Raw genomic sequence first — 27,992 nt, forward strand, 5'->3', positions numbered from 1 at the left:
AAAAAAAAAAAAAGAAAAAAAAACCAGACATGTTGATCAACGGAATTGAACTGAAGATCCAGACATAAACCCACAGACATATGAATACCTGATTTGTGATAAATAAGCAAAAAATACACACTGGACAAAAGACAGCATCTTAGATCCAAACTTATCACCTTGCACAAAACCCAAGTTCAAGTGCATCAAAGATCTCAACATAAAACCAGATACTCTGAAATGGATAGAAGAGAAAGAGAGGAATAGTCTTGAACTCACTGGCACAAAAACTCCCTGAACAGAACACTGTTAGCACTGGCACTAAGACCAACAATTAATAAATGGTTCAAGAAACTTAGAAGCTTCTGTGGGGCAAAGGACAACATCATTTGAACAAAGTGGCAGCCTACAGGATGGGAAGATTTTTGCCAAGTATAGACCCCTCAGAGGGCTAATATCATATATATGTATACATATACATGTATACATATATATATATAATCCAATATATCTCTCAAAAATTAGTTATCAAGAAAACAATCCAATTTAAAATGGGATCCATATGTACCAGCATGGGTGGGGACCCAAATGGCTGAGAAGCACAAAAAGAATTGTTCAGCTTCCTTAGCTACAAGGGAAACGCAAATCAAAACTACTATGTGAATCTATCTTGCACAGGCCAGAATGGCTAAAATCAGTAAAACAAGTGACAGCTCATGCTGGCAAGGATATAGAATAAGGGGAACTCTCATCTACTGTAGATGGAAGTGCAAACTTGTATGGCCATTATGGAAAGTGTGGCATTCCATAGGAAGATGGAAATCAATCTACTCAAAATCTAGCTATACCGCTCTTGGGTATATAATATATGCCTTAAGGATACTACATCCTATCATACAGACACTTGTTCAATCATGTTACTAGTTAACATGTTAATCACTGCTCTATTTATAGTAGCCAGAAATTAAAAACCACCTAGATATCCCTCAACAGATAAATGAATAAAGAAAATGTGGTGCATTTACACAATGGAACATTACTAAGATGTTAAAAATATGAAATTTGAAGGTAAATCATTGAAACTAGCAACCATTTACTTCTGAGTGAGCTAACCCAGAAAGACAAACACAATATACATTTGCTTATATGGATATTGTTAACTTAATGATATATTACGTCAATGATAACCAAACTACAATCCATAGAACCACAGAGGTTAGGAATAAAGTATGCAATTATGAGAGAAAATTATCTCTCTTGGAAAGGGGAATAGAATAGGTAGTTATGCATAGATGAGGGTGGGGGGAGGACCTGGAATGAAAGAATCAAGTGGGGAGGAGGAGGGGGAAGGGGGATAAGGAAAGGAATACAAGGATAGCTAAATTCAAAGGCCATTTAAGGAGCAGTATGGAACCTGAATCAGTATGAGTTTCCTAAAATATATACATATATGAGATGATCTAAATAAAATTGCCAAATAATGCAGGAGACAGAGCCCCAGTGGGCCATCTCTTGTCACCAACTGAAGCTTCTAGTACTGGGATTGAGTTACATCTAATTGAGTTGTTGGCCTAAGAGATCCCATGGGGTTGCTCTTCACAAACTGATGACAAGGCCCCATTGTTGAAGATAAAACATACACAACTCATTGAACATGGAGAAGTAGAGGAGGTGTCTACATAGAGCGTTTACCTCTACCTCTATGGCACAGGAAGGTACTCTGCAAGTGATCAAAGGAGAAACATAACAACAAATATAGAGACCCACAACCAGATGTGCAGCATATGAGAGACCTTGGAACACTCAGCCCTAAACAGTATGTCTCCACCAAATGCTCAGAGACATCAGGGCTCAGAGAATGCTGCAGAAGTGAAGGCAGAAAGAGTGTAAAGAGACAGAGGGGATTAAGGATACTAAGAAAAGAAAGTTCTCTAAATCAACATGATAGATGTACATGTGAGACTGAGGCAGCATGTACAGGGACTGCATGGGGGTCCTAGAGCTGAGAGGAGATGTGTACACATGCATCTATCCCTAACCCAGACGCCATCTCCAATTGATAACCACTTACAAATGAAAACTCAGTTTTCTCCAATGGAGATTCACAGGGGAAGCAAATTACTCTTAAGGATAGGTTGCACACCTAGCATTAGGTGCCCAAGAGAAAACGAACTCAATCATACCACAGGAGGTTCCTCTTCTCATATCATCTCAGAGCTTTTTCTTGTTTGTTTTATTATTGTTATCTTATTCTTAATACATATGTGTATATATATGTACATACATATATACATATATACATACATAACCTCTCTTTCTACTCTGCAGGTCCTTGTGTATATATTATACTTTCTAGTTTATGTTTTTATGGGATTCCTGAGGGTGAGAATGAGTGGGTCTCTACTTCTGTGTTTCTTGTGCCTTTTTTTTTCCTTTTGTCCGTCTGTTTTGTCCTACCTCAATGTGTTGGGGTTTGGTTTATTTTATTGTATAATATTTTATTATTATCCCTTGGAAGTATGTCTGTTTTCTAATGACTAAAAAGGGGGATCTAGATGGGAGAGTAGCAGCGGAGGTGGGGGAGAAACTGGGAGGAGTGAAGGGAAGGGAAAACATAATCAGGATCTCTTATTATGTGGGGTGAAAACGCTATTTTCAATAAAAGAAAAAGAAAAAAAAAGCCTACTCATTCTTAAATAAGTTAACAAAATAAAATAAACCCTAAAATGAAAGTCAAACTACCCGAAGACATCCTGCATAGACATTTAATAAGTCACTCATTTCCTCCCTGCTTTCAGCAATGACTTCTCAGGTCAGGTGACTGCTACATGTGGTTGGCTAGCAGCAGGCCAGGGTGCTAAGCTCCTGCATGGGAACAAACGTGCCATGGAGACCAAGGATGGACCAACTAGATGACATGTGGCACTAGGTCATGACAAAATGACCACACTGCACATGCTCAGTAACATTCCAGCATGAGTTAACAATGGCAGGTACTTTATTGTTATGTCTCCTTACTGGAAGGTTCTCTTTTGCTCAGATTTTTCTAGCCCACAAATACCTACCAGAGAATATTTTTCCATGAGAGAACAAAAGGAAAACTTGCTTATTGTTTCCTTAGAAAACAATGTTCTCTCTAAAATGTGTTCCAGTAAATAGCATTTATAGCTGAACAATCTGTAATTACCACACCACCACTTACTGCTAGACAGTAAAAAGAAGTAAGGAAAAGAAAAGAGGTTGTTCCACACAAGGAGACCACGAGCACATTCTCACAGAAAGAAACCTGCCATTTAACATGCTTTGCTGATATCCAAACATATCCCTATGGATTCTAAAGCACAGTCGTGTTTAAAGTACACAATCTTTACCCTGCAGACGGGAGCTTAGGTGTCCTCTCTTCTCTAATAGAACTTTAGTATATTATAATACTTCTAGAAGCCATCCTTCTGGCATGCCTCTTTCCAGAGAAAAAACATGAATTCGCCTAAAAATCTCCAGAGTTCTAGATGAGAACAACGGTCTTGTAAGTAGATGAGAACTAGTTGCAGTAACAAACACTGGTGGCAACGAAGGGCAACATGCCCTTCTATGACAGAGTCAGAGAGAGTCACTGGAACTCATTTCACAGACTAGTGAAAAAGAGGCACAGAGCTGTTGACTCAAGGGTACAGTCATTTATGGATAAGGCCAAAGCACAAGCAATGGCTAAATATTCCCTTTCCTCACCGCAGCCCAAGAAAGTGCTAGACATCCCCATGGAGCTAAAGATGTTGACACACTCAGGATCAGTCACTTGTCATATTTGAATAGAAAATTGCACTAACAAAATGTCTCTAGTACCTAGGAAGATAACTCAGTAGGTAAGAGTGCTTCTTGCAATCTTGAAGACCTGAGTTCAGCTCCCCATGACCCCTGTAAAAGCTGGCCACACACACCTGTAATCCCAGCATTGGTTCACTGGAGCTTGCTCATGAGCCAGCAGAGGTAGCAAGCTCTAGGTTCAGTGAGAGGCTCTGTCTCAAGAGAATAAGGTATAGATGGGTGCCGTGTGCATGGCAGATGGGCAGAACGGGATACTTCATATGTGTATGCACACACACACATGCACACCACACACACACACACACACACACACCACACACACACACACCACACACACACACACACACACACACACACACACACACACACACACACAAAGTAAATCAGAATTTCCCTACTAGACTCAGCTCACAAAGAAAGTTGACCTAATCTTCAATACAGCACTGCCTTGGCTTTTAAGGAAGCAACTGTCTATATGTCCACCCCAGCATTCCTCCAAGCAAGCTATCCTCTTAGCCATCCTTGCTCTCTGGAGTGTGGCAAGGCCTTGGGTAGGGAAGAAGTGGCTTCCAGCTCTGAGCTAGCACCTTGTACTTTCAGGCTTCAGGCCACAAACTGTGCTTCTAGGCAACATCTACCTCAAGTCCTCTGAATGTTCACCTGAATTCATCAGACCATATTTCACTTTTTAAATTGAATTTAAAAAGAAATCAATTAATTTAGTTAAGTTCCACTACTAAAATTCTTGAAAAAAAAAAGAAACCACAAAAAACAAACAAAAAACACTGACAACTTTCTTATAATCAGTCTTAAACATTTGCCTCTCAATCTCTTTGGTAAATTTTCCTGTGCTTTAATTTCCTGGTTAAGTTAAGGAGACTGGTCTTATGTACGCTTTGGGACTGGAAAGCTTTGCCACCGTGCTGCCTAGCTCTTCTCTCAGCCCAGTGCCATCTTCTGCACTTTTGATATTCTGAGCCATAGATTCTTCTACATTCTAGATGCCAATGGATCTCTGTCCCAGCTGCAACAACCAAAAATGTCTCTGGATATTGCCAAAGGTCTCCTGGGAAGCAGTCTGTTCCAAACCCCAGGGCCCAGAATCAGTTCTATGATAAGAAGCTGACTAGCCCATCACAGTACACAGTTAAAGCCTGATCTAAAGCTGGTAGCTGGAGCCAGATTCTTAAATGGTGAGGTGAGGTTGCTTTGGTTACCCACTTTGCCCTCACAATGACTGCTGAATGGATTGGGACAAAGAGAAGTTTCTATTTTTCCATGTCTACCATCTATCACATTTACATTTATTCTGTCTGGGAAAAGATAAGACACGCTCAAAAGACTCCATTAAGGAAGGTTCTTGCGGCTTGATCCTTGGGAAAAGCTATAGTAAATAAAATACACTTCTAAAAACAGACTTTGGAGAAGAAAAACACATTACCTATTATGTCCTATTGAATACATAGAAGATTTATGATAGAATATGCTTGTGTTATATTCTTCATTGATTGCATTTACTTAAAAGAGAGGCTTTATATCCTAAGTCCAATGAGGTAAATCAAATGTTTTGTTAGTTTCTGGCCTCTCAGGTAGATTTGTTCCTCTCCAGAACAGCCTCCTGTGCTCTCATCTTATACATTTTAAAGCCATGAAACAAGTTCCCTGTACACATGTGAAACCTCTGCTGTCTGTCACTATCAACATATTTCCACTTTCCTTATTGAGGTATTTCCTTATTGGGCTTGGCAGATTAACAAAAATAATTATTGGCTATATAGCTATAAAATAAAAGAAAAACCTTTCTATCCCATTGTTTGCTGCAGGCACCTGTCCTAAGTCTCCACGACCACTGATAGCTGAGGGAAGTCTAATGAAATTTACTTTTCTTGAAAAAGTTTAACAACTCTATAGCTGGTACTTTCCCAGGAAACTTGAGAAACGCTCGGAAAGCCCTGGACACTACGAGGTGGTGTTCATTTACCATTCTGACTTTGGTACACATACTCAGTGAGAAGAACATGCACCATCTATCTTTATAACTGTTACTTTTTTCATCAATCCTTGTTAAAACATAAAAGTTTTGGATATTCCTTAAGTAAACCGGTGTGTTGGGTAAAATAACATTAATTTGAATCAAGTGAATTTAAATGAATGCAATTATATTTTTAAAGAGATTAAATATTTTGAGTATCAGATTAGTTTTGAAAATACATAGTAACAAAGCTAAGAAAAACCATCAGACAACAAAGACCTTTAGATATTCTATTGCAATAACAGAGTAAATTTATTATTTACATACCAATTGTTTAAATCCAAAATGGTTAAAAAAAAAATGTGTATTTTTAGGTAGAGAAAATGTCCCTGGAAATATTTCCCATAAATTTCTAATTGCTAGTAGGAAAGGATTCTTTGGTAACCCACATGTGCCTCCTGCTATGGCATCCGAGGTAAAGGAAGGTGGAAGCATGAACTGTGTGAATGCTTGACACTGAACCACAGTTTCTAGCCTTGCACGATTAAGCATCAGCTCTCCCTCTTTTCCTTAACTCACAGCCCCCTTCAGAACTGCGCTTGACTTTGAGAAGGGATGGGAACACTGTCTGTTCTTCTACCTTTGCCAGAAAACTTTCTGTCCAATATAGTATCTTACCTGCTTGCCAATATTTCATATATACAAAACATATATACATGTATACACACACACACACACACACACACACACACACACACACACAATCTGTGTCTGTCATCACTAACCCTTGTTAACTTGTTCCTGTGCTATTATAATTCTCTTTTTGTTCTTGCTGTCATCATTCTCTCATAGTTATAATTTATCTCAAATAACTGTTGTAGTGTAAGGTTCTTCGACGTTTTCTTTTTCTTTCTTTTTTTTAAGTCATGTTGAGTTTTTTGCTTCAAAACCATTGAAAATCCTCCATTATCTGTGGGGTGAAAACTACTCTGTGAGTGGAAGATTGAGCAGTGAGCTGTGCAAGCAAGGTTCAAGGGTCATGCCTGCATGGTCTATCCTTGGCTCTGATGATGCAGACAGTCTGGGGCACTTTACAGTGCTGCCCTGCTTACTCATGTTCACATGGTAATTTCATCCGTACTTATCTGGCACTAAGTCAAAGTTGCTCTCTCTGGTCGCTGGTCCTTGGGCATTTCCTGAGTCCTGTGACATGTGAACCCCCATCCTGCATCTTGCCTTATAAATTCTGCCACTCTTTAAATCCTCCCAAGTCCTGACAAGTCCAATCTCTTCATTTGTCAACCAATTTACCTACAAGGACATTTGACCCAAATATCAGTTATTTGGTTCTTTGTATAAATTAGTGAATATTACAGATAATCACTTATGCTATGCATTTCATACCTTCAAAACTGAATACTTAACAATGGTGAGAAAAAAATACCCAATGTAAAACAGTTCTTAAATATTACACATATTTAGGAAAGGATGATATGACTCTAATGAAAAAATTTTTAAAAAGTAAACCAGAAAATCCAAGAATGCTCAGGGATCTTAGAGTCTTCTAGTTTACCTTATCCATGAACACTCTCAGTCAGGTGAGGCCATATGGCTAGTGAGAGGCAAAACTGAGTCTTGTTCTCAGGTTTCATAGGTACCAACTTGAGGCTTGTCATCTATAAAGACTGCATACTAAAGTCATTTTGAAGTCATATCCTGAAGCATAGAGATACAAGACCCACTGTTACAACAGGAATAGATCCAGATTAGTCCTTTTCCCCCTCATAGTACAAAACTAGGGCTTTAAAAATTATTTTTTAAAATGGAAGAATCACACATCTGATTAGTACTATCAAATTTAGGGTAAAATTTATAATTGTATTTTCCGATTCCACACAGATAGCATATTCAAATTCTACAAAATATATAATTATAAAATGTGAACAATTTAGAACATGACAAACATTTCCTGTCTAACCATTTTGGAATTACAACTGTGAATAGTTTCACAGGTTGTATTACTTTATCCCTGAATTATAATTCCTGTACACCATTCAGAGTCCTCAGTTTCTCTGGCAGAAACCATGGTGGAACTATGATCTGTCCTGTTTTTAAGTTTTTCCCTGAGAGATTATTCAAGTCTGGAAAATTGTTTAATCTCTTACTCATGGAAAAGCTATAAAGGAAAAGGTGGACATTCTCTGCAAAGCAGTAATGTTCCTGTCTTCATGAGTCAGTGGAACTGTGGGGGAAAAATTGGGACACAATTTTGAGTTGGGATTGTCATGACCAAAAACATAGGTCAAAATAAAAATCACTACTTTCTAAAAAAAATTCTTTTAAAATGAAACTTCTATGGGGTGAGCCTTCTATAGCTCTTATACTGAGCACATCAAGATTATACACCAGGTGTCATATAAATGTCTAAATGCCAAAGTGTGTATTCTATTGTGCCACCACTGAATTAAAACTCTGAGTTAAAATTTTTGTACAAATAGCTTACCATAAAAAATCATTATGGCAGAGAAGTAATAAAATTATTTCCTTTGATATGAGACAAACAAGACAAGTAAAAATAAACCTCTGCCTTCCACTCAGTTTGATATGATAATTCTTTTTCCATAACTGAATATTCATATCAGATTAGCTTTAATTATGCTGAGGAACTTATACATATCTAGCACACAAAGTTCTACTTATAAGGCTAAATTTCTAACAAAGGGCAGTTCTTTGTTTGAGAAAAGGTGATGCAATGATTACATATCACTGCATGATGCAGGCTGTCTGAGGTTATTAGAAGAGCCAGGTATGGCCAATTTACAAGGATCACCCCTGCACCTTGCTTTCATAGCTCACCAGTGAGCCTTACACTCACTGAGGAGACCCTGGGGATCTTTTTACAACCGACTGTTTATTATTATATTATTCCATCATATACCTCTTGAGAGGAGGCTGTAACATCCGTTAAGAAAAAGCATAAACTTATTTTGATTTCTAAGATAGAATAATCCTCTATATATAGGACCTAAAGTTATATATATTTTTAATGTTGGTATAGTTAAAAAGTATACTCAAAGAGCAAGTTAAAATATTCTTAAAACAAGTGACATGTTATTGGCTACAAAATAAGTGACTAAAGTTAAAAGAGAAAAAAACCCCAGTTGGTTAAGTTAATGCTGCAGGTATATGTAGGAGCTGAGCTGAATTGCTGTTGATCCTGCATTTCCAGGACTCAGCAGCACTATGGAGCAGTCATAGATTATGCCAGAATCTTACTTGCAGACAACACAACCCATTTTTCAGAGTGTCTGAGGACAATAATTGACATCAGTGTCAGCTGGTTTACAGAATTTCCAGAAGTGCCAAAGAACCAACAACTATGAGTCTCAGCAGTGAAGGAAAAGGCAGCAGACACACCCAGCTACACTCTGAGCTGAGAAAGCTGGCACTGGCAGAGATCCTGCTGCTTGCAGTGAGGCTAGTGTGTGGGCAGAACCTCTAAAGGAGCCCATCTCCTTCAAGATGCTGTCCCACTACTCCCCATGTCTTTCAAATACTAGGCTAAACCAGTTGCAAGGAGTCTGACTCATTCAGAGTTCACCCTTCCATCATCTGTCATTGAGTTAGGCGAGAAGCAAGTAGAGAGTCAATGACCATAGGCCCACAAGACATTCCTGGATCATGGGTACAAAGAGCAAAGTAAACACTACTATGTTTGACCCATAATATAGGGAGTAGACATTTCTCCTCTTGTGCAATTGTATAGTGTATAAGTACGTTTTTCAGTCAGATCATTATATTAAAATGTAAGATGGCAGATGGGTAATGAAACAAACACAGCACTCAGTTATTGGAAAAATTAAATACATGAGGTTCTTAGAGCTACTGCATTCATTACCCTCAGTCTTCACATAAAGACTCATGCTTACCAAAGGACGTAATACTCTATGATTATGCTCCTCTTACCTATGGAACCAAGGCATGGTGAGCCCAGATGACATGGCTAAGAAATGAAGGCCAAGACAAAAGCTCAGCCCTACTGAAGGCGCTTTACAGTTACACTTTATCATGCCATATTCTACTATATCAAAAAATTATGCTGATATTGTTCAAATTTGTATGTCAATGATTACTGTAGAGCAGAACTATATATATTCTTCACCTGAGGAAAGATTTATGCCGGGTTTTTTTTTCTGCCTTAGAAAATACGATAATATAACATTATAGACTACAATGACAAAGATCCACATTTCCCGAAATTTCTATATGCAAATTTGCAACAATAACTTTGTATTACTGTAAGCTTTGCATTTAAAAGAGAACTTAACTTTGATGTATAACAGACAAATTAAATTACATTAAGACGGTAAATCTGTAAGTCATTGTTAAAAAATAGTTTACTTATTTTAAGAAAAGAAAACTTTCCAGTCTTTGATATATGTTCTTACAAACATGAAAATAAAATTCCTTTCCTCAACTGTCCTTTTCCATTTCACACGTATTGATCTTTCCATATGTTTTAAATAATCATGAAATTAATAGGAAATGTTTTTAATAAATCCAAATCATAGTTCCTTTCATGTCAAAATATTTTGGGGAAGACTAAGGTGAAAAAGCTGCTTAAACATTAGGGCAAATTAAGAGCAACCAAGAACAGCTTTAGAAGAGAAACAGAAAACTGACAGCAAGCTGGAAAGGTATCTGCAGGTCAGAGGGGAGTCTCAGAGGATTACGGAGTAGAAGGAATATGGCCCAGCAAAACCAAACACGGGAGGAATGAGATCAAGGAGTGTTTGACTAACAAGTTAGCTGTCAGTCAATGGAAAAGACATGCCCAATGGGTCCATAAAGCTTTTCTGTGAATTCTAACATCCTTTTGAATACACGGCATTTGGCAAAAATTCTCAAGATGTTTTGAACTTTCCTTATTCATAAAATAGGGCAGATATTATTCCAAGTGAAGTGTAGAGAAGAATTAGTGGGGCATCACACTGTTCCTGGCACTGGGTCTGGCACTGTGGATCTAGCAGACATGAACATCCTTCACCCTAATATTCCAGGCACAGTGCAGCTGGGCTGAAGAGGCAACAGGAAGATCCTTCGTGGTCTGACTGAGTAATCCTACAGTCACACAGAGTTCATAATTGATCATTATTATAAAGGTGCTTATGATCCTAATTAGCTTTGAATCAGTGACAAGATTACTAGCATTGAAAAAAAATCCAGGACCAGGCATGGTGGTGCAGGTCTTTAATCCCATCTTTTGGGAGGCAGGCAGTTCTCTATGAATTTGAGGCCAGCATAATCTATATAGTGAGCCAAGGCTACATTAAGACCTTGTCTTAAAAAACTAGGGTGTCGGTGGGGAATCTTTATCAGGGAAAACCCCTCCATTTTATGGTTTATAATCATTATATAGTGTGGGTACATTGCAAGCCACACTAGATCACAGTGAGAGAGAAAGGCCATCTGAGAAGGCCATTATGTTGCCCACTAAATAAGTGAGTGAGGTAGCTAAAACTACTGCAAACATTGTTCTAGAAGTACAAATTTGGCATTCTGGCTTTTTGGCTTACATAACAAATTTGGTATCATATTAGATGCAGTCATGCTTTCACATGATTGTACACAAGACCAGAAATATTTATATTGTGGATGATTTTTGCATTTGAGTCTCAATTGCATTTGAAAAGGTATCTAAAGTCTTAGCACTTGTTTGCATCTCAGCATTTCACTGAGCACTGTGGCTACAATCACAATTCTATCAGATTCAGGAGAAGCATTTTGTAAACCACCATGCTGCACACACACTGTCCTAGGGTTTTGGCTCTTCTGGCCCTTTTAAACTATATAACTGAGTTGAGCAGACAAGTGTGCCATCCAGAGGCCAAAGGGGAAAACACATCCTGTGTTTTCTCTATAAAACAAAACTAGTAAAGGTTAAATTAAAACATTAATATTTTAACTTAACTACTGCATTTAATTATTTACATAACACATTTTTATTTAATTCTTTATATAATATATATTTAATTTAAATAGCAAACTTAGTATTTGCTATTACTTACTTTTAAAGTAAACTAGCAAAGGATAGTCTCTAAACTTCTCCCTTTGCATAAACAAATCCTTTTCATGCCACAATATATGGAAGTGTAGTTGTTTGTAACTCTTACAAAATGGAAACAAGCCTTGGCCTGGTACCAGCCACAGGTGCATGGCTTACCAATTAAAAAATTGAATTTAACTGTATTCTCTGTAGCAAATGTTTTCTTTTCTTTTTATAATGAATATAGCATGTGTTTCCAGAAGTACATATAAGTTCTAAAACAACCACTATGATCTACTTAGACATGTGGGCCAAAAGTTAAACTAATTAACCAGAGACATTTCTTACTTAAATGAGAAAGGTTTCTTTCATTAGAAAGACTCTGGGTAAATTTCTTCTGGCAAAGAAATAAAGTTCACTTTAGGGTAATTCTGTTTGGCAGACAGTTGGGGCTTCTAAAATATATAGTAATAATTGTTAAGGTTAAAGTAAAATAGTTAATTCTATTAAAGCCACATAAAATTCCAGGCTCCTAGTGGTGTACACAATAGGGTGATTATAGACTAGAGATGTATGATATCCCCATTCTGTCCTAATGTCTGCATTGATGGGCCTGCTGCTGCCATTGGGCTGTCTACAAAAGACCACTGTCTCCACTTCACTGAAAACATGATGTACACTGAAACGTGAAGACAACTTTAAGTATATAATCTCAACACTTTTCCTGAATAAGATATTTTAAAACAATTCATAAAAACATACTCATACCACTTTGAGTTCTTACTTCATGCTTTACTGCTTTATTTTCACACCAACACACCTTCAAACAGAATACAATTTTAAACTCACACTTCTTATGGGACTTCCTAAAAAACCCATTCTAAGAACTACTAATTTTGTGCTGACTTCAGTTTTGTTGTTGTTGTTTTATCAGAAAATTCTACAGTTGACCATTATTTCCAAATCATATATTTTCCATAAAAAATCTTATCAAAATACTATTTTAACACAGAGTGCTGTTAAGTCACCCTTCCTATGGGGTTCCCATACTGAGGGAGCTCATTACTATCTTCCAAGTTGATTCTCTTTCCCCGTTTCTACCCGTTAATCTTCTAGGTGTCCTGCACTGCATCATTCTGTAGGAAGGGCTTCTACCCGCAGGGGCAGCTGGGAATAGATAAGCAGAGAATACAAGTGACTGTACTTAATATCCCTAGTCTTCTACTGAAATAAATGAATGAAGCTGTGGGTCCAAACTCAGCTGCTGTTATCACTGTCTTCCAATGCTGCCTAGAGCAAACATAAGAACAACTCAGCACAGGAAAAATGCAAGTACATTTTAAAGATAAATAAATAAATAAATAAATGCCAAGCTTGCCCCTAAATCTTGTGGCCTACATTTAATCCCCAGGACTCATGTGGCTGCTGCAAGTTGCTCTCTGACCTCCATACTTGAGCTGTGGGCAGTAATGAGCTGTGGCACATACTGCCCACAGCCCTACACACGAAAGGAAGGAAGGAAGAGAGAGGGGGAGAAGATAATGATAGCACTTTTCAAAAGTCCATATGCCTATCTGGATCACTCTTCCTGTCCTCACAAGTGCTAGGGGACTTCCCAAGGGAGGCAGGCCAAACACTGGCCACATCCTATAATCCCAAATCCAGGATCTACAAAGGGGACTGTAGCTTTGTGAAGGCCTTGAACCTTTTTGTTCCTACTTAACCAAATGTCTGCTTCTTTGGAAAAGATAAAAGGAACTCCACATCAAGAAATGCCAAGACCTTAGTTCATAGGAAAACTGCACCTCATAAATCCAACTACTAAAACATGAATCTCCAAATATTTTTAAATTGACTGGAACCAGAGAGAAAAAGCAGCTGAGATGGTACTTTCAAGTTGACAACAGAGGCAAAGACTGGATTGTATGGGTCGAAAAGTAAAGTTCAGATTTAGTTAATGCATGCAGAGATGGTGAGGGAAAAAGCAAGAATGTGATAAGCCCTGGTCAGACTTCTGAAGGCCTTATGTGTGAAGAGTGGAAGCCACTGAGGATTTAAGCATTTCTGGTATATTTTCAGAAGCCCTGGTACATATAAGTGTGACAAGCAGTTTCCCATTATGGCACCCCATGATAAAGGAGTCACAGGATACCTGGTCCTCGCTGGTTAATCCCAGGTGCATCACAAGGTAAAAATGTACCAGGAAATCAGAGTTTGGCAGAACATCCTGGCGTCTGGTCATCATGGCACAGATTAGTTTGTAGGCTTGCAGTTTGCCTTCTTTATATTCATTTGGCAGAGTTGTAGCCTGCCAAGGAGATGATGTTTTTAGATTAAATCAAGTCCAGATGCAGAGCATTACAACATTTCATTTACTTCTCAGTTTTCCTGAAGAATTGTTTGGAGATGTGGGATGCGCTGGCTATAGTAATACCCAGCCTGTCTTCAAAACATGCAGTCTTGGGCAATTACTGTTTTTAAACTCAATTTCAGAAGGGAAGAGGAAATTGCAATAAAGAATAAACACTTGCCTTAAATAGCCATGATGCAAACATTCTGAGTGGTGGGATCAAGAGAGGAGGAGATGGAGACGACTGGTTATCCAGGCTTATTGCTAGATTATCTCGTATCTAATTCAAAAGAGAATTAGGCAAGGTAACATTCTACTGTTACAACAACACAGCAGTATTGTCTTGTACAGCCAAGAAACTACTTTTAACAATTTTACTACTTTTAAACAAGGAATAAGAAATGTGTAGTATTTACAGATTTTTCTTTTATTATGAGAGTTCTTTTACATTGTGTTTTGCTTACTACATGTAGTTGAAACTTTAAACACAAAAGAATGGTATTGTTTTTCTAGCATGTAAACACCTAGGGAGATCCTGAACCCCGAGTGGTAGAAAATTATTTCATAAATTATGCTATATGAATATAAGTCATGTTTTGAAAAAATATTTAATAATGGAAAAATATTTAATATAAAAATAAAAGTCAGGATGAAATCTATATCTGTTCTAAAAGTAAACTCTTAGTTTTGTAAAATGTTTTTATTCATGGAAATATATTCATATTCATGGATATATTTTACATATTAATATTGGCTATCCTATAAAATGGATATATAAATATCTTCTTCTTGCCTTTCCATTTCCCAACTTTATACGATCAAAATAGTATCACTTTACTAAAATGAATAGTGAAACCACATATTATCCTAGTTTAATATCTTCTACTAACATACATTTAGACTAAATGAAATAACTCTCAGGCATTTAGCAAAGGATTAAAACTACAGATACTCTGATGTACTCTTGAGCAATCAAATATACTTCATCTAAATGCCTAATCTGCATTTCAGAATATGGTCAATAGTTTGTATATTAAATGATGCATGTCAATTTTTGTGGATTAGTATAAAAGGTAACATCAGAACACACCTTGGCCAGTTTGTACCACAGTTCATAGAGATAGCCAAAAACCTTGGCATGGATCTTTGGTGACTGGATGTTATTCACATCTCCGAGGATTCCCAAGACTCTTCGCCATAACACTGCAGCAGAATCTGGGTGCCAACCAGTGAGGTTTCCTCCTGCGATAATGCTACAGTCGTCTGCAAGGCATTCTCTGCTGTCTGTGGAGAAAGCGTGGAAGTAACTCTGTCAAAATGATCTTAATCTCATCAGCAAAGGTTTTTTTTTAGCATTGTTGCAAATTACCTGTGCTTAAATTTTATGAATTCTTGGTAAAGTAATTAAGATAAAAAATGGTTTAGAATTTGATAGAAGAGAAAAAAGAGAATCAATTAAGGTCAAACACTTGATTCTTTCAAACTGAATGCCCAACAAGAAATGATGTACACCTGGGGTGAACATGTGAAGATTTTACAAAGCAGGCAAGATGAGGGAGATTTTGAGTAGGACGAGTACCATGACAGTAGGTGACTCAGAGTCTGAGGGTACAGAGATATCTGTGTTGGTTTGGATGGCTTACTGAGCATAGACTTTGCATACCAGGAACTTTCACCTCCTTTGTCTAAGGAATGCATGCAGCCATGTAACAGTCACCATTCATCCCCCAATAACCAGGACCGCATTCACTTCTATCCGTCTGAGGAGCAGTTAGCCCCATTCCTCATCCTAAGCACTCCACCCACTGCTTTGTGTTCTGCCTCTTCCAGGTCTGCCTCTTCTAGTAGCTCATATAAATGGAATTCTAGTAATCAGCCTTTCTCGCTGGGTTCTTTTCCTTAGAGGAACACACTTGAGATTCTTCCATAAGATTGTGTACATTAGGAGTCTGTTCCTCTGACTAACATTCCATTTTGAGATATACCAAAGTTCATCTCTTCAGCTGATGAAGATTAGTTAGTTAGATTAGTTCCTATTCTGAGTAACTAGGAATAAAGCTGCCAGAAACATTCACATGCAGGTATTTGTGTGAACATATACTGACATTTCTCTTTGGTAAATAACTGGAGTGAGATCCTGGGTTGTATCCTAAGTGCATGTTCAGTACATATTCAAGTGAAGCAAAGAGACTGAAACCATTTTCTGAAGTGGCATTTCCATGAACCAGCATAGGCAGCATCACCCTGAGTGGAGTACAAAAGTGCCACTTGTTCCACAGCCTCATTAGGACTCGGTTGTGACAATTTCAAGCTTTGTGTCCCTTCTCCTCGGTAAGGGGTGGTATCATGTGATGTTTTCATTTGCATTTCTCTAATGAGTTAAATATATTAAACACGCAGTGGCATGTGGTACATGCCTGGACAAAGTGAGCAGGTAGATTCTGTTGTATGGGTAACTTGTCAAAGCCTATGTGAGTGAAGGCCCTAGGACAGAGGGACTGGGTTAGCAGTCCAAAGCCCACATCCTCCAACACATAGGTTATTAGGAAATGAAATGTTTCATACTCAAAACAAATGCCTCATGAATTCAGTGATGTTCAGGTACCACTGAAGATGCAGAAATTCGTTCTTTGGAAGCCTGTTGCTTTGGGGTGGCTAAAGGCTGGAGAAAACAAAACTGACCAACTCTCAAACTTCCTAAAATCATGAGCCTCTGGATTTCATTTTACTTAATTTGTCTTTGTTACTTCTGGAATGTGATGTGGAGGAAGCAGGTGGGATGTGGGTGTGTACAAGCACCATGATAACAAGCAACCAGAAACTCTTATAGCTATCTTTTTGTAGCAGTCAGTCCTCTCCTTCTACCACGTGGATCTTAGGAATCTAACTCAGGTCTTCAGGCTTGGTAGCAAGTGCCTTTTCTTGTTAAGTGCCTTTTCTTGCTGGCCCCTTAAATTGTTTTGATGGCTTTTATTTATGTATGCATTGGTGTGTGTGCACATGCACATGCCATGATGTGAAGAGGTCAGAGGATAACATTTGGAAATCAGTTTCTCCCTCTAACATACACAGGTCCTGGTGATCAAACACACATCATTAGCCTTGGCAGGTAGTGTCATTACTCACTGAGCCATCTTGTCAGGCCAAAGAATGTACCTGTTTGTCTGTCTGTCAATCAATCATCCTTCCTTTCCTTTCCTTTCCTTTCCTTTCCTTTTTCCTTTCCTTTCCTTTCCTTTCCTTTCCTTTCCTTTCCTTTCCTTTCCTTTCCTTTCCTTTCCTTTCCTTCCCTTCCCTTCTCTTTTCTTTCTTTCTTTCTTTCTTTTTTTTTTTTTTTAGAAAAAAGGAAAGTATTTTTTCTTGAGTGCCAGAAATGCATTTAAGGCACCTGAGCGCTTAGATCATAGCAAGAGTATTTCTCCTAGACTCTCTATAGAACAATCAGTGGCTAGTAGCAAAAACCATCACATGATATTTTCTCACTTCTTAAGCTTCTGAATTTCTTTGAGCAGTGAATACATCTTCCACACACTCTTTTCTTACAGTTCTGTCTCTTCATTCCCCACATGCCCCTTACACACCCACAAAGACAAGTATTCTCCAAACCTTCAGCAGCCCAGACTTTTCATTCTAGTTTTCAAACTTCTGCTCTAGAAACTGCCCAAATCTTGCTCTCTGCACAAAAGCTCAGCCCTCACTATGCTGTAGGCCCTCCATTCCACTGCCCTTGGATCGAATACACCATTTAATTTTCAGGCCACAGCAGCATCTGATTTAGGCAATCAGACTCCTTTCTGAAATGCTTCATTTTCTGACCCCCAGGTATGACATGTTCTGGCTTACCTCTTTTACCAATTCCCCATCTCCTGGGCCTTCAAATACTCCAGGGCTCCCAAGACACTTCTCTCCTCTCTCCATTCTCTCCCATCATCCTTTACTCAGTCTCATCCAGAATAATCCACAGGTTCAGATGCCAATCACATAGTCACATCTTTAAATACCTATTTTTTCTTGTTTCCATTTCTTCAATCAGTTCTACACTCGTATTTAATACAATTTGATCATACAGGATCCAACCTTTGACCTCTCAAATACTGTGACCAGCATTCTACCACTGAGTGAGCCTTCCTGACAGCTCCACGTGCTCAGAGCTCAGTAGAAACTTAGTCCATGTAGGCATGATGCCTGCTGAGTTTCATCATGCTCTGAACACTGATATTTTGTATTATAGGTTAAGGCTTAAAAATTACTCATTTTGCATGTGCATATTTGTGTATGTGTGTGGATATACAGATGCCATGATAGACATGTGGAGGTCAGAGAATAGTTTGCAGGACTCAGTTGTCTCCTACAATATGAGTCCTGGATATTGAACTCAGGAGTGAAGTTCTACTTGCTAAGCCAACCAAAAGCTGTATGTATATATTTGTTGTTTTTGTTGTTGTTGATACAGCATCTTACTAGACAGCCCAGGTTGAATCCCAATTTGCTTTGTACCTCAGGTTGGCCTCTTCAACCTCCTGAGTTCTGAATTACAGAGATATACTTCCATGTCTTGTTGCAGGACATTTGATCACATTGTGAACCCCAAGATAGTGTTATTTTTACTGAAAAAAAAAAAATGTTTCTAGTTGTGTGGCTCAGCCCTTAGCACACACCTTTAATCATTCTGGCTGGAATACAGATAAGCCCTTAGTACACATCTTTAATTCCAAACAATGCAGTTAGTTTGTAGAAGGAAGCACCCCTGTTTGAAAGTGATATCTAATTGAGTGGCAGACAAAGTGACAAATCAGAGAAAGATTTGACAGAGTAGGATAAGCCCAACTTTCATGAAAAAAGAGAGGAAAGGGAAGGCACGTAAGGGAGCAGTGTAGAGAGAGAAGGCAAAGTTTTACTGCAACACTTGTACAGAGACAGGTTAGAGAAAGGGAAAAAGGAGTCAGAAGATTACAACAGATTGCTAAAGTTAGCAGGCAGAAACTGGGAGAAGCTAGATTGAATCAGTCAGCTTGGAGAGGAGTTTGAGTCAGAATAGCTGAGTGGAACCAGCCAGCCAAAACTGGGAATGAACTAGAAAGGGTGACCTTATTCAGCTTATGCATTTTTCTTATTCCTGGAACTCAAACTCCAGGAAATGATCTTCCTAAAAAGTTCTCTCTTGCTGAGCTCTAACCTCTTAGACAGCATTACATTTTTTTTTTTTATTTTTAGATATTTTCTTTATTTACATGTCATATGATATCTCCTTTCCTACTTTCCCCTCCCAAAAAAAGAAAAGTAAATAAAATTAAATTTAAAAAAAAAAATCTGTTGTCTCCCCCTCCCAACCCACCCTCTCCTGCTTCCTGGCCCTGGTATTCCCCTACACTGGGGCATAGAACTTTCACAGGGCCAAGAGCCTCTCCTCCCATTGATGACCGACTTAGCCATTCTCTGCTATACATGGTGGGAGCCTTGAGTCACCCCATGTGTACTCTTTGGTTGGTGGTTTAGTCCCTGGGAGCTCTGAGGGTACTAGTTAGTTCATATTGTTGTTCGTCCTAAGGAGCTGCAAACCCTTCAGCTCCTTGGGTCCTTTCTCTAGCTCCTTCATTGGGGACCCTGTACTCAGTCCAATGGATGGCTGCTAAGACAGCATTACTTAATTCCAGTACTTAGTTCATGGTGGTCACTGTCCAAAAACCCTGTCCTCTACTTATTTCATCTTCTACAATAAAGTCAACAGCTTGTGGGCAGTGAAAATTCTTTTTCTTCTGTTTCTGTTGTTGTTTGTTTTGCATTTTGGGGGGATTTTGTTTGTTTGTTTTGTTTTGTTTTTTGGAATCTAACTCACTCTTTATCCTAGACTGGCCTAGAACTCACCTTGTAATTCAGGCTAGCCTAGAACTACCAGCACTCCTCTTGCCTCAGCCTCCCAAATGCTGGGATTATAGGATGAGAGCCACTGTGCTCAACTACCAATTCCCAAATCAATGCACTGACTTCCTGTGTTCAGCCCATCACTGCCTCCTGTTTAGGTAGGCTTAAAATGGCTATCCCTCCAATTACAATGATTTCAGTAAAACTGTCAGGGATACTGACAAGAGTCAATGCTGTTCTATCTAGAATGTCCCATCTTCTTTGCTATCTCTAAAAAGTGGTTGTTACTATCTTTCCCCTGTCACCTGTGTCCTGTGGAATTACTTAACAGCTCTTTGGATGTGGCTTAAGGACTTGAGGGAACAAGTGGGGCTATCTATATTTGTTAACTAGATAGACACAACTTAGCAGTCCTTGAAACTCTGAAAGCTGTCAGAAACATAGAAGCCTAAGAAGCAACTACAGTCTAGTTGAAGGGTATAGAGAGATGACAAGTATTGCCATTACAGTTGCAACAGGGTAAAAGGAAAGAGGGGGGGAATAAACACCCTTTTCATTAATTTCTTTACTTGTTTTTTGTTTTAAGGGTCTCACTGTGCAATGCTAGTTGTCCTGGAACTCGCTATGTAGACCAAGCTGTCGGCAAATACACAAAGCTCCATCTGCCCTGGTCTCCTGAATTCTGGGGTTAAAGGCATTAGCCACTAGACCCAGCTTTACCTTATTTGTAAAAGCTACTCATTTCATTTACTTCTTTTAAAATTTCTGAAGATTTATTCAACTATGTTTATGAATGTTTTGCTGTATGTATGTACATATATCATGTATGTGCCTGGTACTCAAGGAAGTCAGAAGAAAGCATTGGAACTCCAAGGATTAGAGTCACAATTGGGTGTGAGCCACTATGAGGGTGCTGGGAATGGAATCGGGATCTCTATAAGAATAGCATGTGCTCTTAATGTTGAGCCATTTTTCCAACCCCTAAATTTTTTGTTTAGTCTTAAAACATTTTTATTTAACAATTTGTTCTTCATGTCTTTTGAAATAGGCATTATATTTAAAAACTGTTGGAGACTTATGAAAAAAATACAAATCACACTCATATAATCCATATTAGTTTCTCTGTTTTCAGCTTCTCACATTAGAATATTTATTACAATTAACAGGCCAGTACAAAAACAGTATTAATGTCTAAGCTTTATTTATAATTAAAGACAGGGCATCAAGTGAGGGATGAAGTTGCTTCCCCACAGTCATATCTCTGACCCATAATTGTTCCTGTCTGAAAGAATTACAGGGGTGGAAATGGAGAGGAGCCTAAGGAAAAGAAGGTCCAGCATCAGGCCCAAAGTGGGATCCAGCTCAAGGGGAGGTCCCAAGGCCTGACACTATTACTGACGCTATTAAGTGCTCACAAAAAGGGACCTATCATGACTACACTCTGAAAGATCAAATAAGCAGCTGAAAGAGTCAGATGCAGATATTTGCACCCAACCAATGGACAGAAGCTGCTGACCCCTGCTTCTTGAATTAGAGAAAGCTGAAAGAAGCTGAGGAGAAGGTCAATCCTGTAGGAGGGCCAGCAGTCTCAATTAATCTGGACTCCCGAGATTTCTCAAACACTGGACCACCAAACAGCATGCACCAGCTGATGTGAGGCCCCCAACACACATACAGTAGAGGACTTCCAGGTCTGTGGTCATTCAGAGATGATGCATCTAACCCTCAAGAGACTGGAGGCCCAAGGAAGTTTAGAAGTCAGGTGGGGTGGAGGATGGGGTCATCCACGTGGAGACAGGGGGTTGGGGAGGAGGTGTGGGATGTGGAGCAGTCGTAGAGTAGATTGGGGGGGGGATGGAATATGGAGTGTAAAACAATAAATTAATTTAATAAAAAAAAAAAAACACGAAGTACCTTTGATCCAGTACCTGGGAGGCAGAGGCAGGTGGATTTCTGAGTTTGAGGCCAGCCTGGTCTACAGAGTGAGTTCCAGGACAGCCAGGGCTACACAGAGAAACCCTGTCTCAAACCCCCCCCCCCCAAAAAAAAACCCCACAAAGTAAAATCACACACACACACAAATTTGTGTGTGTGCATATGCATGTGTGCGTGTGTGTGTGGGTGGGTGGGTGGTGTGTGTGTATGTGAAAATTTAGGCATATTTGTCATTTCAGAGTATAACTTTGGAGTATTGGTCCTTGCCTTCCATCTTGTATGAGGCAGGCTCTCTTATTCACTGTTGTTTATACATCCTATGAGCTGCTGGCATTCATTGTCTTGTCTCTACTTCCCATGTCCTCATAGGATTATAGGGATCACAGGTACACACCACCAAACCTGGCTTCTATGTGGGTTCTGGGATTCAAACTCTTATCCTCACACTTGCACAACAGGCACTTTATCAACAGAGTAAGCCACTTCTGCATCCTGTAAAGTTCCTTTGCTTTTACTGAATTTTTTACCCGATTGCAACTATTAATGGCAAATAGAAATAATACTTGCCACATCTCTATAACCAACTAGACTGTAGTCGCTTCTTAGACTTTTATGTTTTGACAGCCTTCAGAGTTTCAAGGAGTACTGGTCAGATATTGATTGTATAAACTGCTCCTCAGCTGGGAACTGTCTGGTGTTTTTCTCACAGTATTTGTGATAGTTGGTTTTAAAGGTCAACGTGAAGCAATCTAGAATCATTTGGGAAGAGAGTCTGAATGAGGCTCTGACCAGACTGTTTCCTTGATCAATCGAGCTTTGTGAATATTTATAGAGAATGTTTCTAGGTTGTTGCTTGTTTTGTTTTGTATTTTCTTTTTTTACTTCCTAGTATACTCATGTAACCTTTAGTTTTACTAGCTTTTCAGTTCATGTTCTGTGGTATTATGCTATCTTTCCCTTTAATTTTGGAATAGGACACACATGTCATATTTCACTTACATACATGTAAAGAAGACCATATCTTGTCCTTCATAAGAGTTCAGCTATATTCTAAAGAGTATAATATAATAAGCACTGTTTTATTTGAAGTCTGGCTTCTAGTTTCTTATTTTCCTTTTTAAAATTTTTGTTATAATTTTTCCATTATAATCACAGGATATGTTATAGTACAAATCAGGTATCTCTTGATATAAATTGGCCAAGATGTTAATGTTCTGTGTAATTTCTAAGAGTATGTATCTTAGCTGTTAAGTTAAAAACTATACCTCTGGGGCTGGAGAGATGGCTCAATGGTTAAGAGCACTGACTGCTCTTCCAGAGGTCCTGAGTTCAAATCCCAGCAATCACATGGTGGCTCACAACCATCTGTAATGGGATCTGATGCCGTGTTCTGGAGTGTCTAAAGACAGCTACAGTGTACTCATATACATAAAATAAAATCTTTTTATTTTAAAATCTTCTAAAAAAAAAACTATATGTCTGCCAAAAATACATCTATGCACACATGTCCACTCAACTGAGCTAAGTGCATTACGTTTGCTTATTCTTATTAGTATTTTTTTTTTGCTTAACTCAACAATTAATGGCAGTTTATATTCATATTTCTTCCTATGAGAATGGTTTTATCAGTAATTTCTCATGTCTTTTTTTCCGAATTTTGCTTTATATGTCTGGAGGCTGGGAAGTGCATGTAAATGTAGAATTATTGCTCCTACTGATAACTTCTACTTTATATTTTAGCCAGCTGTCCACCCACAACTACACTGGTGGTCTTCTCTCCTTTAAGGAACTCATTTATTGTGGTAGCTAATATGTTTGACTTATTTCTAAATCTTTATGCTTTCTCTTTAAGTCACCTTTGCTCTGCTTCTCCTTTGAGTCTTTGGTGAGAATTTACTGAGTTCTCCCATTTCTGCCAGTATTTTCTCTCTCTAATTTATTATTATTCTCTTCTTATTTATATAATTATTCCAAAATTATTCTAGCATTTACCCCACACAAATAAGGATGGACTGATTTCTGCATTTTTTTAAAGGCCTTGTCTAAGCAAATGAAACACATCTCCGTATGCACCTGAGGAGGGGCTAAGCGAGTCAACAAGGAGCCAGAGGAGTGAATTTGAAAAGCAGAAAGCAGGTCCAAGATGGATCCAGCAACTTTTTATGCTAATGATGGTAAGTCCCCAGGTACTGAGACTAAAGATGCAGCAAGGATGCCAGGTGGTGTCATGGGAAGGCTGTCCATGGAAGCACTGATGTTTCTTAGGAGAAAAAGAGTCTATTCCTTCCAGAGGAGCACCATATACTCCATGGAGAAGACACATTAACATATATAGTCATCCAAAACGGAATTCCTACAAGCCATGTCTAGAAAACTGAAGGCACAAGGGTGAAGCGTACTCGTGGGTCCTCTTCATTTCTGACTTTTATAAAGCCTCAGAAGAGTCTTCTCATGTAAATCAAGTACAGTACCAAGCAGCTGCTGTTTGCAAAGACACGAGATGCTTTAATGAATGCTTATGAATCAACACAAGCCCTCAAGTGAATAAGGAGCATGATATGACATTTATTTCTCTCAATAATTGCCATATTGCTTCAATTCCTTAGTGGTGGGTCAGACAATTAGGTGATTCATAGCCTTGCTTCATCCCAATTCCCCAATTTTACAAATGCAGTCATATAGAGTGAGACCAGCCCCAGCATCCCAGTGACACTGCTGCCTTGCTGAAGTGACAACTCCATATGCATGAAGGCTGGGCACTCACTCACCACCTGCACTGCTGTGTCTCCACCGACCAGACCCTCAGTTTCTAAGGATCTACACAAAAAAATCTATTTCAATCCTGCTTTGATTCAGGAATCATTCTTGTCTCAGAGATTAAAATCATAGGCAACGTCCCCCACTATCAAAATATGTTGAGCTCTTTAGAAGGTTTTCAAGTGACTGTGTTCATTTTTCAATATTACTGTGAAGATTTTAATGAGCTAAAGTGTTTTTGCCCAAAATTATCCGGCTGGTGGCACGAGTTCCAGAACAGATGCTGACATTTTACATGTAGACGGGTCCTCAATGAAGGAACGCTTGATTAAAAATGGGGATTTAAGAGATTTCAGAAAATTCCATGTTCACTTCCAAAATACCAAATATTTGCTTTAATTTCATTAGTAGCCTATGTCATTTTGTTTCTAATTATATAGAGGCCTTTAAAATTACTGAAGTATGAACTCTTAAACATATGTAAAATTTTACCATCCTTCTCCAAATATATGATTATAGCAGGTAAATATAAAATTTAGAAAATTGAAAATATTGAACAGATTTTTAACTGGCAAATAGATACTTATGATCAAAGAACTAGTTAATACAGCTGTAATTTTACATAGAGTTGACAGAGTTTGAGCAAAGAAAGCCTTTTTCTTTGAAAATAAATGATATCACCTCTCAGACTCTTGCTAACATCTTAACTGTAGGGACAGAGAAGCCAGGTGCCCAGCTCGGGGATCAGAAGATCGGGATACAAGCTGGCACTATGCTGCATGGTGCCACCCTTCCCTCAGCTACTTTTATTACTGTCCAATCTCAGTTCAGACTTTAAAAGGTGGTTTGCCCATGCCAGTGTAGCATTTACTATTTACTTTATATTATTTCATAATATATGAGCATATCAGAGGCTGGTAAAACACCAAAAATGTGTGTAATGACAGAGAATACTGACAAACTGTTTCTACAAATCAGCTTCAGTGTAGGGGAACAGTGTTCAATTCACATCTACAGCTGTAATTAAAGGGTTTCCTGTAAGGGACATTTGGATGTAGGTCAATGAAAAATAGATTAACTAAAAGAGATCTGAAACTACATTACATGATGATTTCAAGGTTAAAATTTAATTAATATTTTTAGCTAAACGATAGTCTAAAGCTTAAAGCATACCTGTTCATTGGTTTGGGTTACTTACTAAGGGCCTCTCTTAACCCAAAATGTCTTGATAGTCAGGGGCATTCTGTACCCACAACAGATAATCTGCTCCAATATTCCAGACTGGAGATGATAATCCGTCAGAAGACACTGGCCCCACCCAAAGTCAGTCATCGGCTATCTATTATCAAATATCTTATATTAAATCTGATAGGGACCTGGAAAGGAATGATCATCAAACTTGGGCTTTGTCTTTTGGGGTCCTAATTAGTCAAATGATTTTTAAAATTCCCCTGATTTTGAAAGTTTTAAACTTGCTGAGGTTGAACTCTCACCACGTTTCTTAGGGTCAGCTCTTGGTTGCTTATTTTCCTTCATCACTGAGAAACTCTCTCTACCCCAAGACCACATAGGTAGGGTTTTTATTTCCTCTCTCTCTCTCTTACTATTTTGGGAGGCATTTTCTTCAAAGTGTATTAGAGTTTCCTTTTTATATTTAAGAATTCTATACCTTTGGAACTGACTTCAGGTATGATGTGAGATAGGGATTCTATTTCTTTTACACCGCCACGGCTAAATGTTTATCATACAGGGACCCACTGAATAGTACACTCTTTCCCTGGTAGGTATGGAAGACCCTCTATCACATACCACAATGCCACACCTGTGAGGACTAAGTTCTGAAGTTTATATCAAATGATTTTGTCTAGGAATCCTAAGATTTTAACTTTCATTATATAAACTACAGAACATTCACCACATCATCTGAGATAACCAGGACACATCTTCCTTCTTGGTTGTAAACTTTTTTTTTTCTTTTTTGGTTTTTCGAGACAGGGTTTCTCTGTATAGCCCTGGCTGTCCTGGAACTTACTCTGTAGACCAGGCTGGCCTCAAACTCAGAAATCCGCCTGCCTCAGCCTCCCAAGTGCTGAAATTAAAGGCGTGCATCACCACTGCACAGCGGTTATAAACTCTGAAGAGATCAGTAGCTGTGACTCATTCATCTTTTTTATCACGTGTGTGTGTGTGTGTGTGTACATATATGCTTACACATATGTAGAAGCATGTATGTGAGTGTGAGTGCATATGGGGGACTGAGGTTGACATTGGTGGTCTTTTTTCTCAGTCACTCTCCACTTTATTGAGAAGGAATCTCCGAAGCCAAAGCTCGCCAGTTCTACTTAGACTAAGTGCCAGCTTCCACTGGGCCCTCATCTTTGTCTCCTGAGTGCTGGGATTACAACGGACTGGTAGACTTGCTTGGCTTTCCTGTGGGATCTAGGTGCCCAACTACAGTCTGTATGCTTGCGTGACAAGCGCATGACAAAGAGCCATCTTCTCAGCACCACGCATTTTTTTATACTTCTCACAGTATCTAAATCGTTACTTCTGGATCACGAGCTTCTGCGTTAACTAAAGGATAAACTCAGAAACAATGCTGAGTGCAGAAGCAGAGCCACAGATCCACCACACTTCTGAGTTACTGCCTGCGCAGACCTATGTCTGTATTACTGCGTCTTTTCACTTTCTGTACTCTTAAAGCTATGGCCCTGGGGCCTTGCATCTTAGCGAGGGGCTGCCCCTCCTGGTGTTACTTTACTGTAGAAACAGCAGACTCCTCTCTCACTGAGAGTATGGGCTTTTCATACATAACACAAGTGTCTTCCCTGCTTATCCACCTTGGGCTCTGACAGATCAGTCCATCTACTCCTGCCTTTCCCACACCAGGGCCACATGCCAGTCAACTAGACAGCAGTGGATAGAATCTACTGAGTTCACTTACAACAGACTGCTTACCCGACCTTGTCTTGCTTTTCCTGTTGAAAAGAAAACAGAGCTTGTTCCCACGGTTTTTCCCTCTATTTCTTGACTAGACTTGATGATTCTCTATGTGACACCTGTGTTCAGAGACAATTTTTCCTAATCACCACCATTATATTTACATGTTTTAGTAGACCTGATTAAACATAGCCCAGGTATATTTTAGAACAATGCATAATAGACTTAGCGATTGTTTTCAGTAACATGCAATGATTTAATGATTTAAACAGTGTGTAAATATGAAAGTAGTCTATTAGCTGACACCCCCCCCCCAACTCTGGCCT

General features: G+C 38.7%; 1 protein-coding gene across 3 annotated transcripts in view; it reads right to left on the bottom strand.

Annotated features, from left to right (window-relative positions):
- Positions 1-27,992, bottom strand: part of Ralgapa2 (Ral GTPase activating protein catalytic alpha subunit 2) — a 285,753-nt gene that overhangs the window by 138,052 nt on the left and 119,709 nt on the right. For all 3 annotated transcript variants that reach the window (XM_031372139.1, XM_031372140.1, XM_031372141.1), the window contains 3 exons: positions 15,263-15,456; positions 14,354-14,452; positions 13,975-14,130 (listed from right to left, as the gene is read on the bottom strand). In XM_031372139.1, the coding sequence (XP_031227999.1) occupies positions 13,975-14,130; positions 14,354-14,452; positions 15,263-15,456 (449 nt within the window). The remainder of the gene's footprint in view (positions 1-13,974; positions 14,131-14,353; positions 14,453-15,262; positions 15,457-27,992) is intronic.

The sequence above is a fragment of the Mastomys coucha genome, unplaced genomic scaffold (assembly GCF_008632895.1).
Source record: "Mastomys coucha isolate ucsf_1 unplaced genomic scaffold, UCSF_Mcou_1 pScaffold15, whole genome shotgun sequence".
NCBI lineage: Eukaryota > Metazoa > Chordata > Mammalia > Rodentia > Muridae > Mastomys > Mastomys coucha.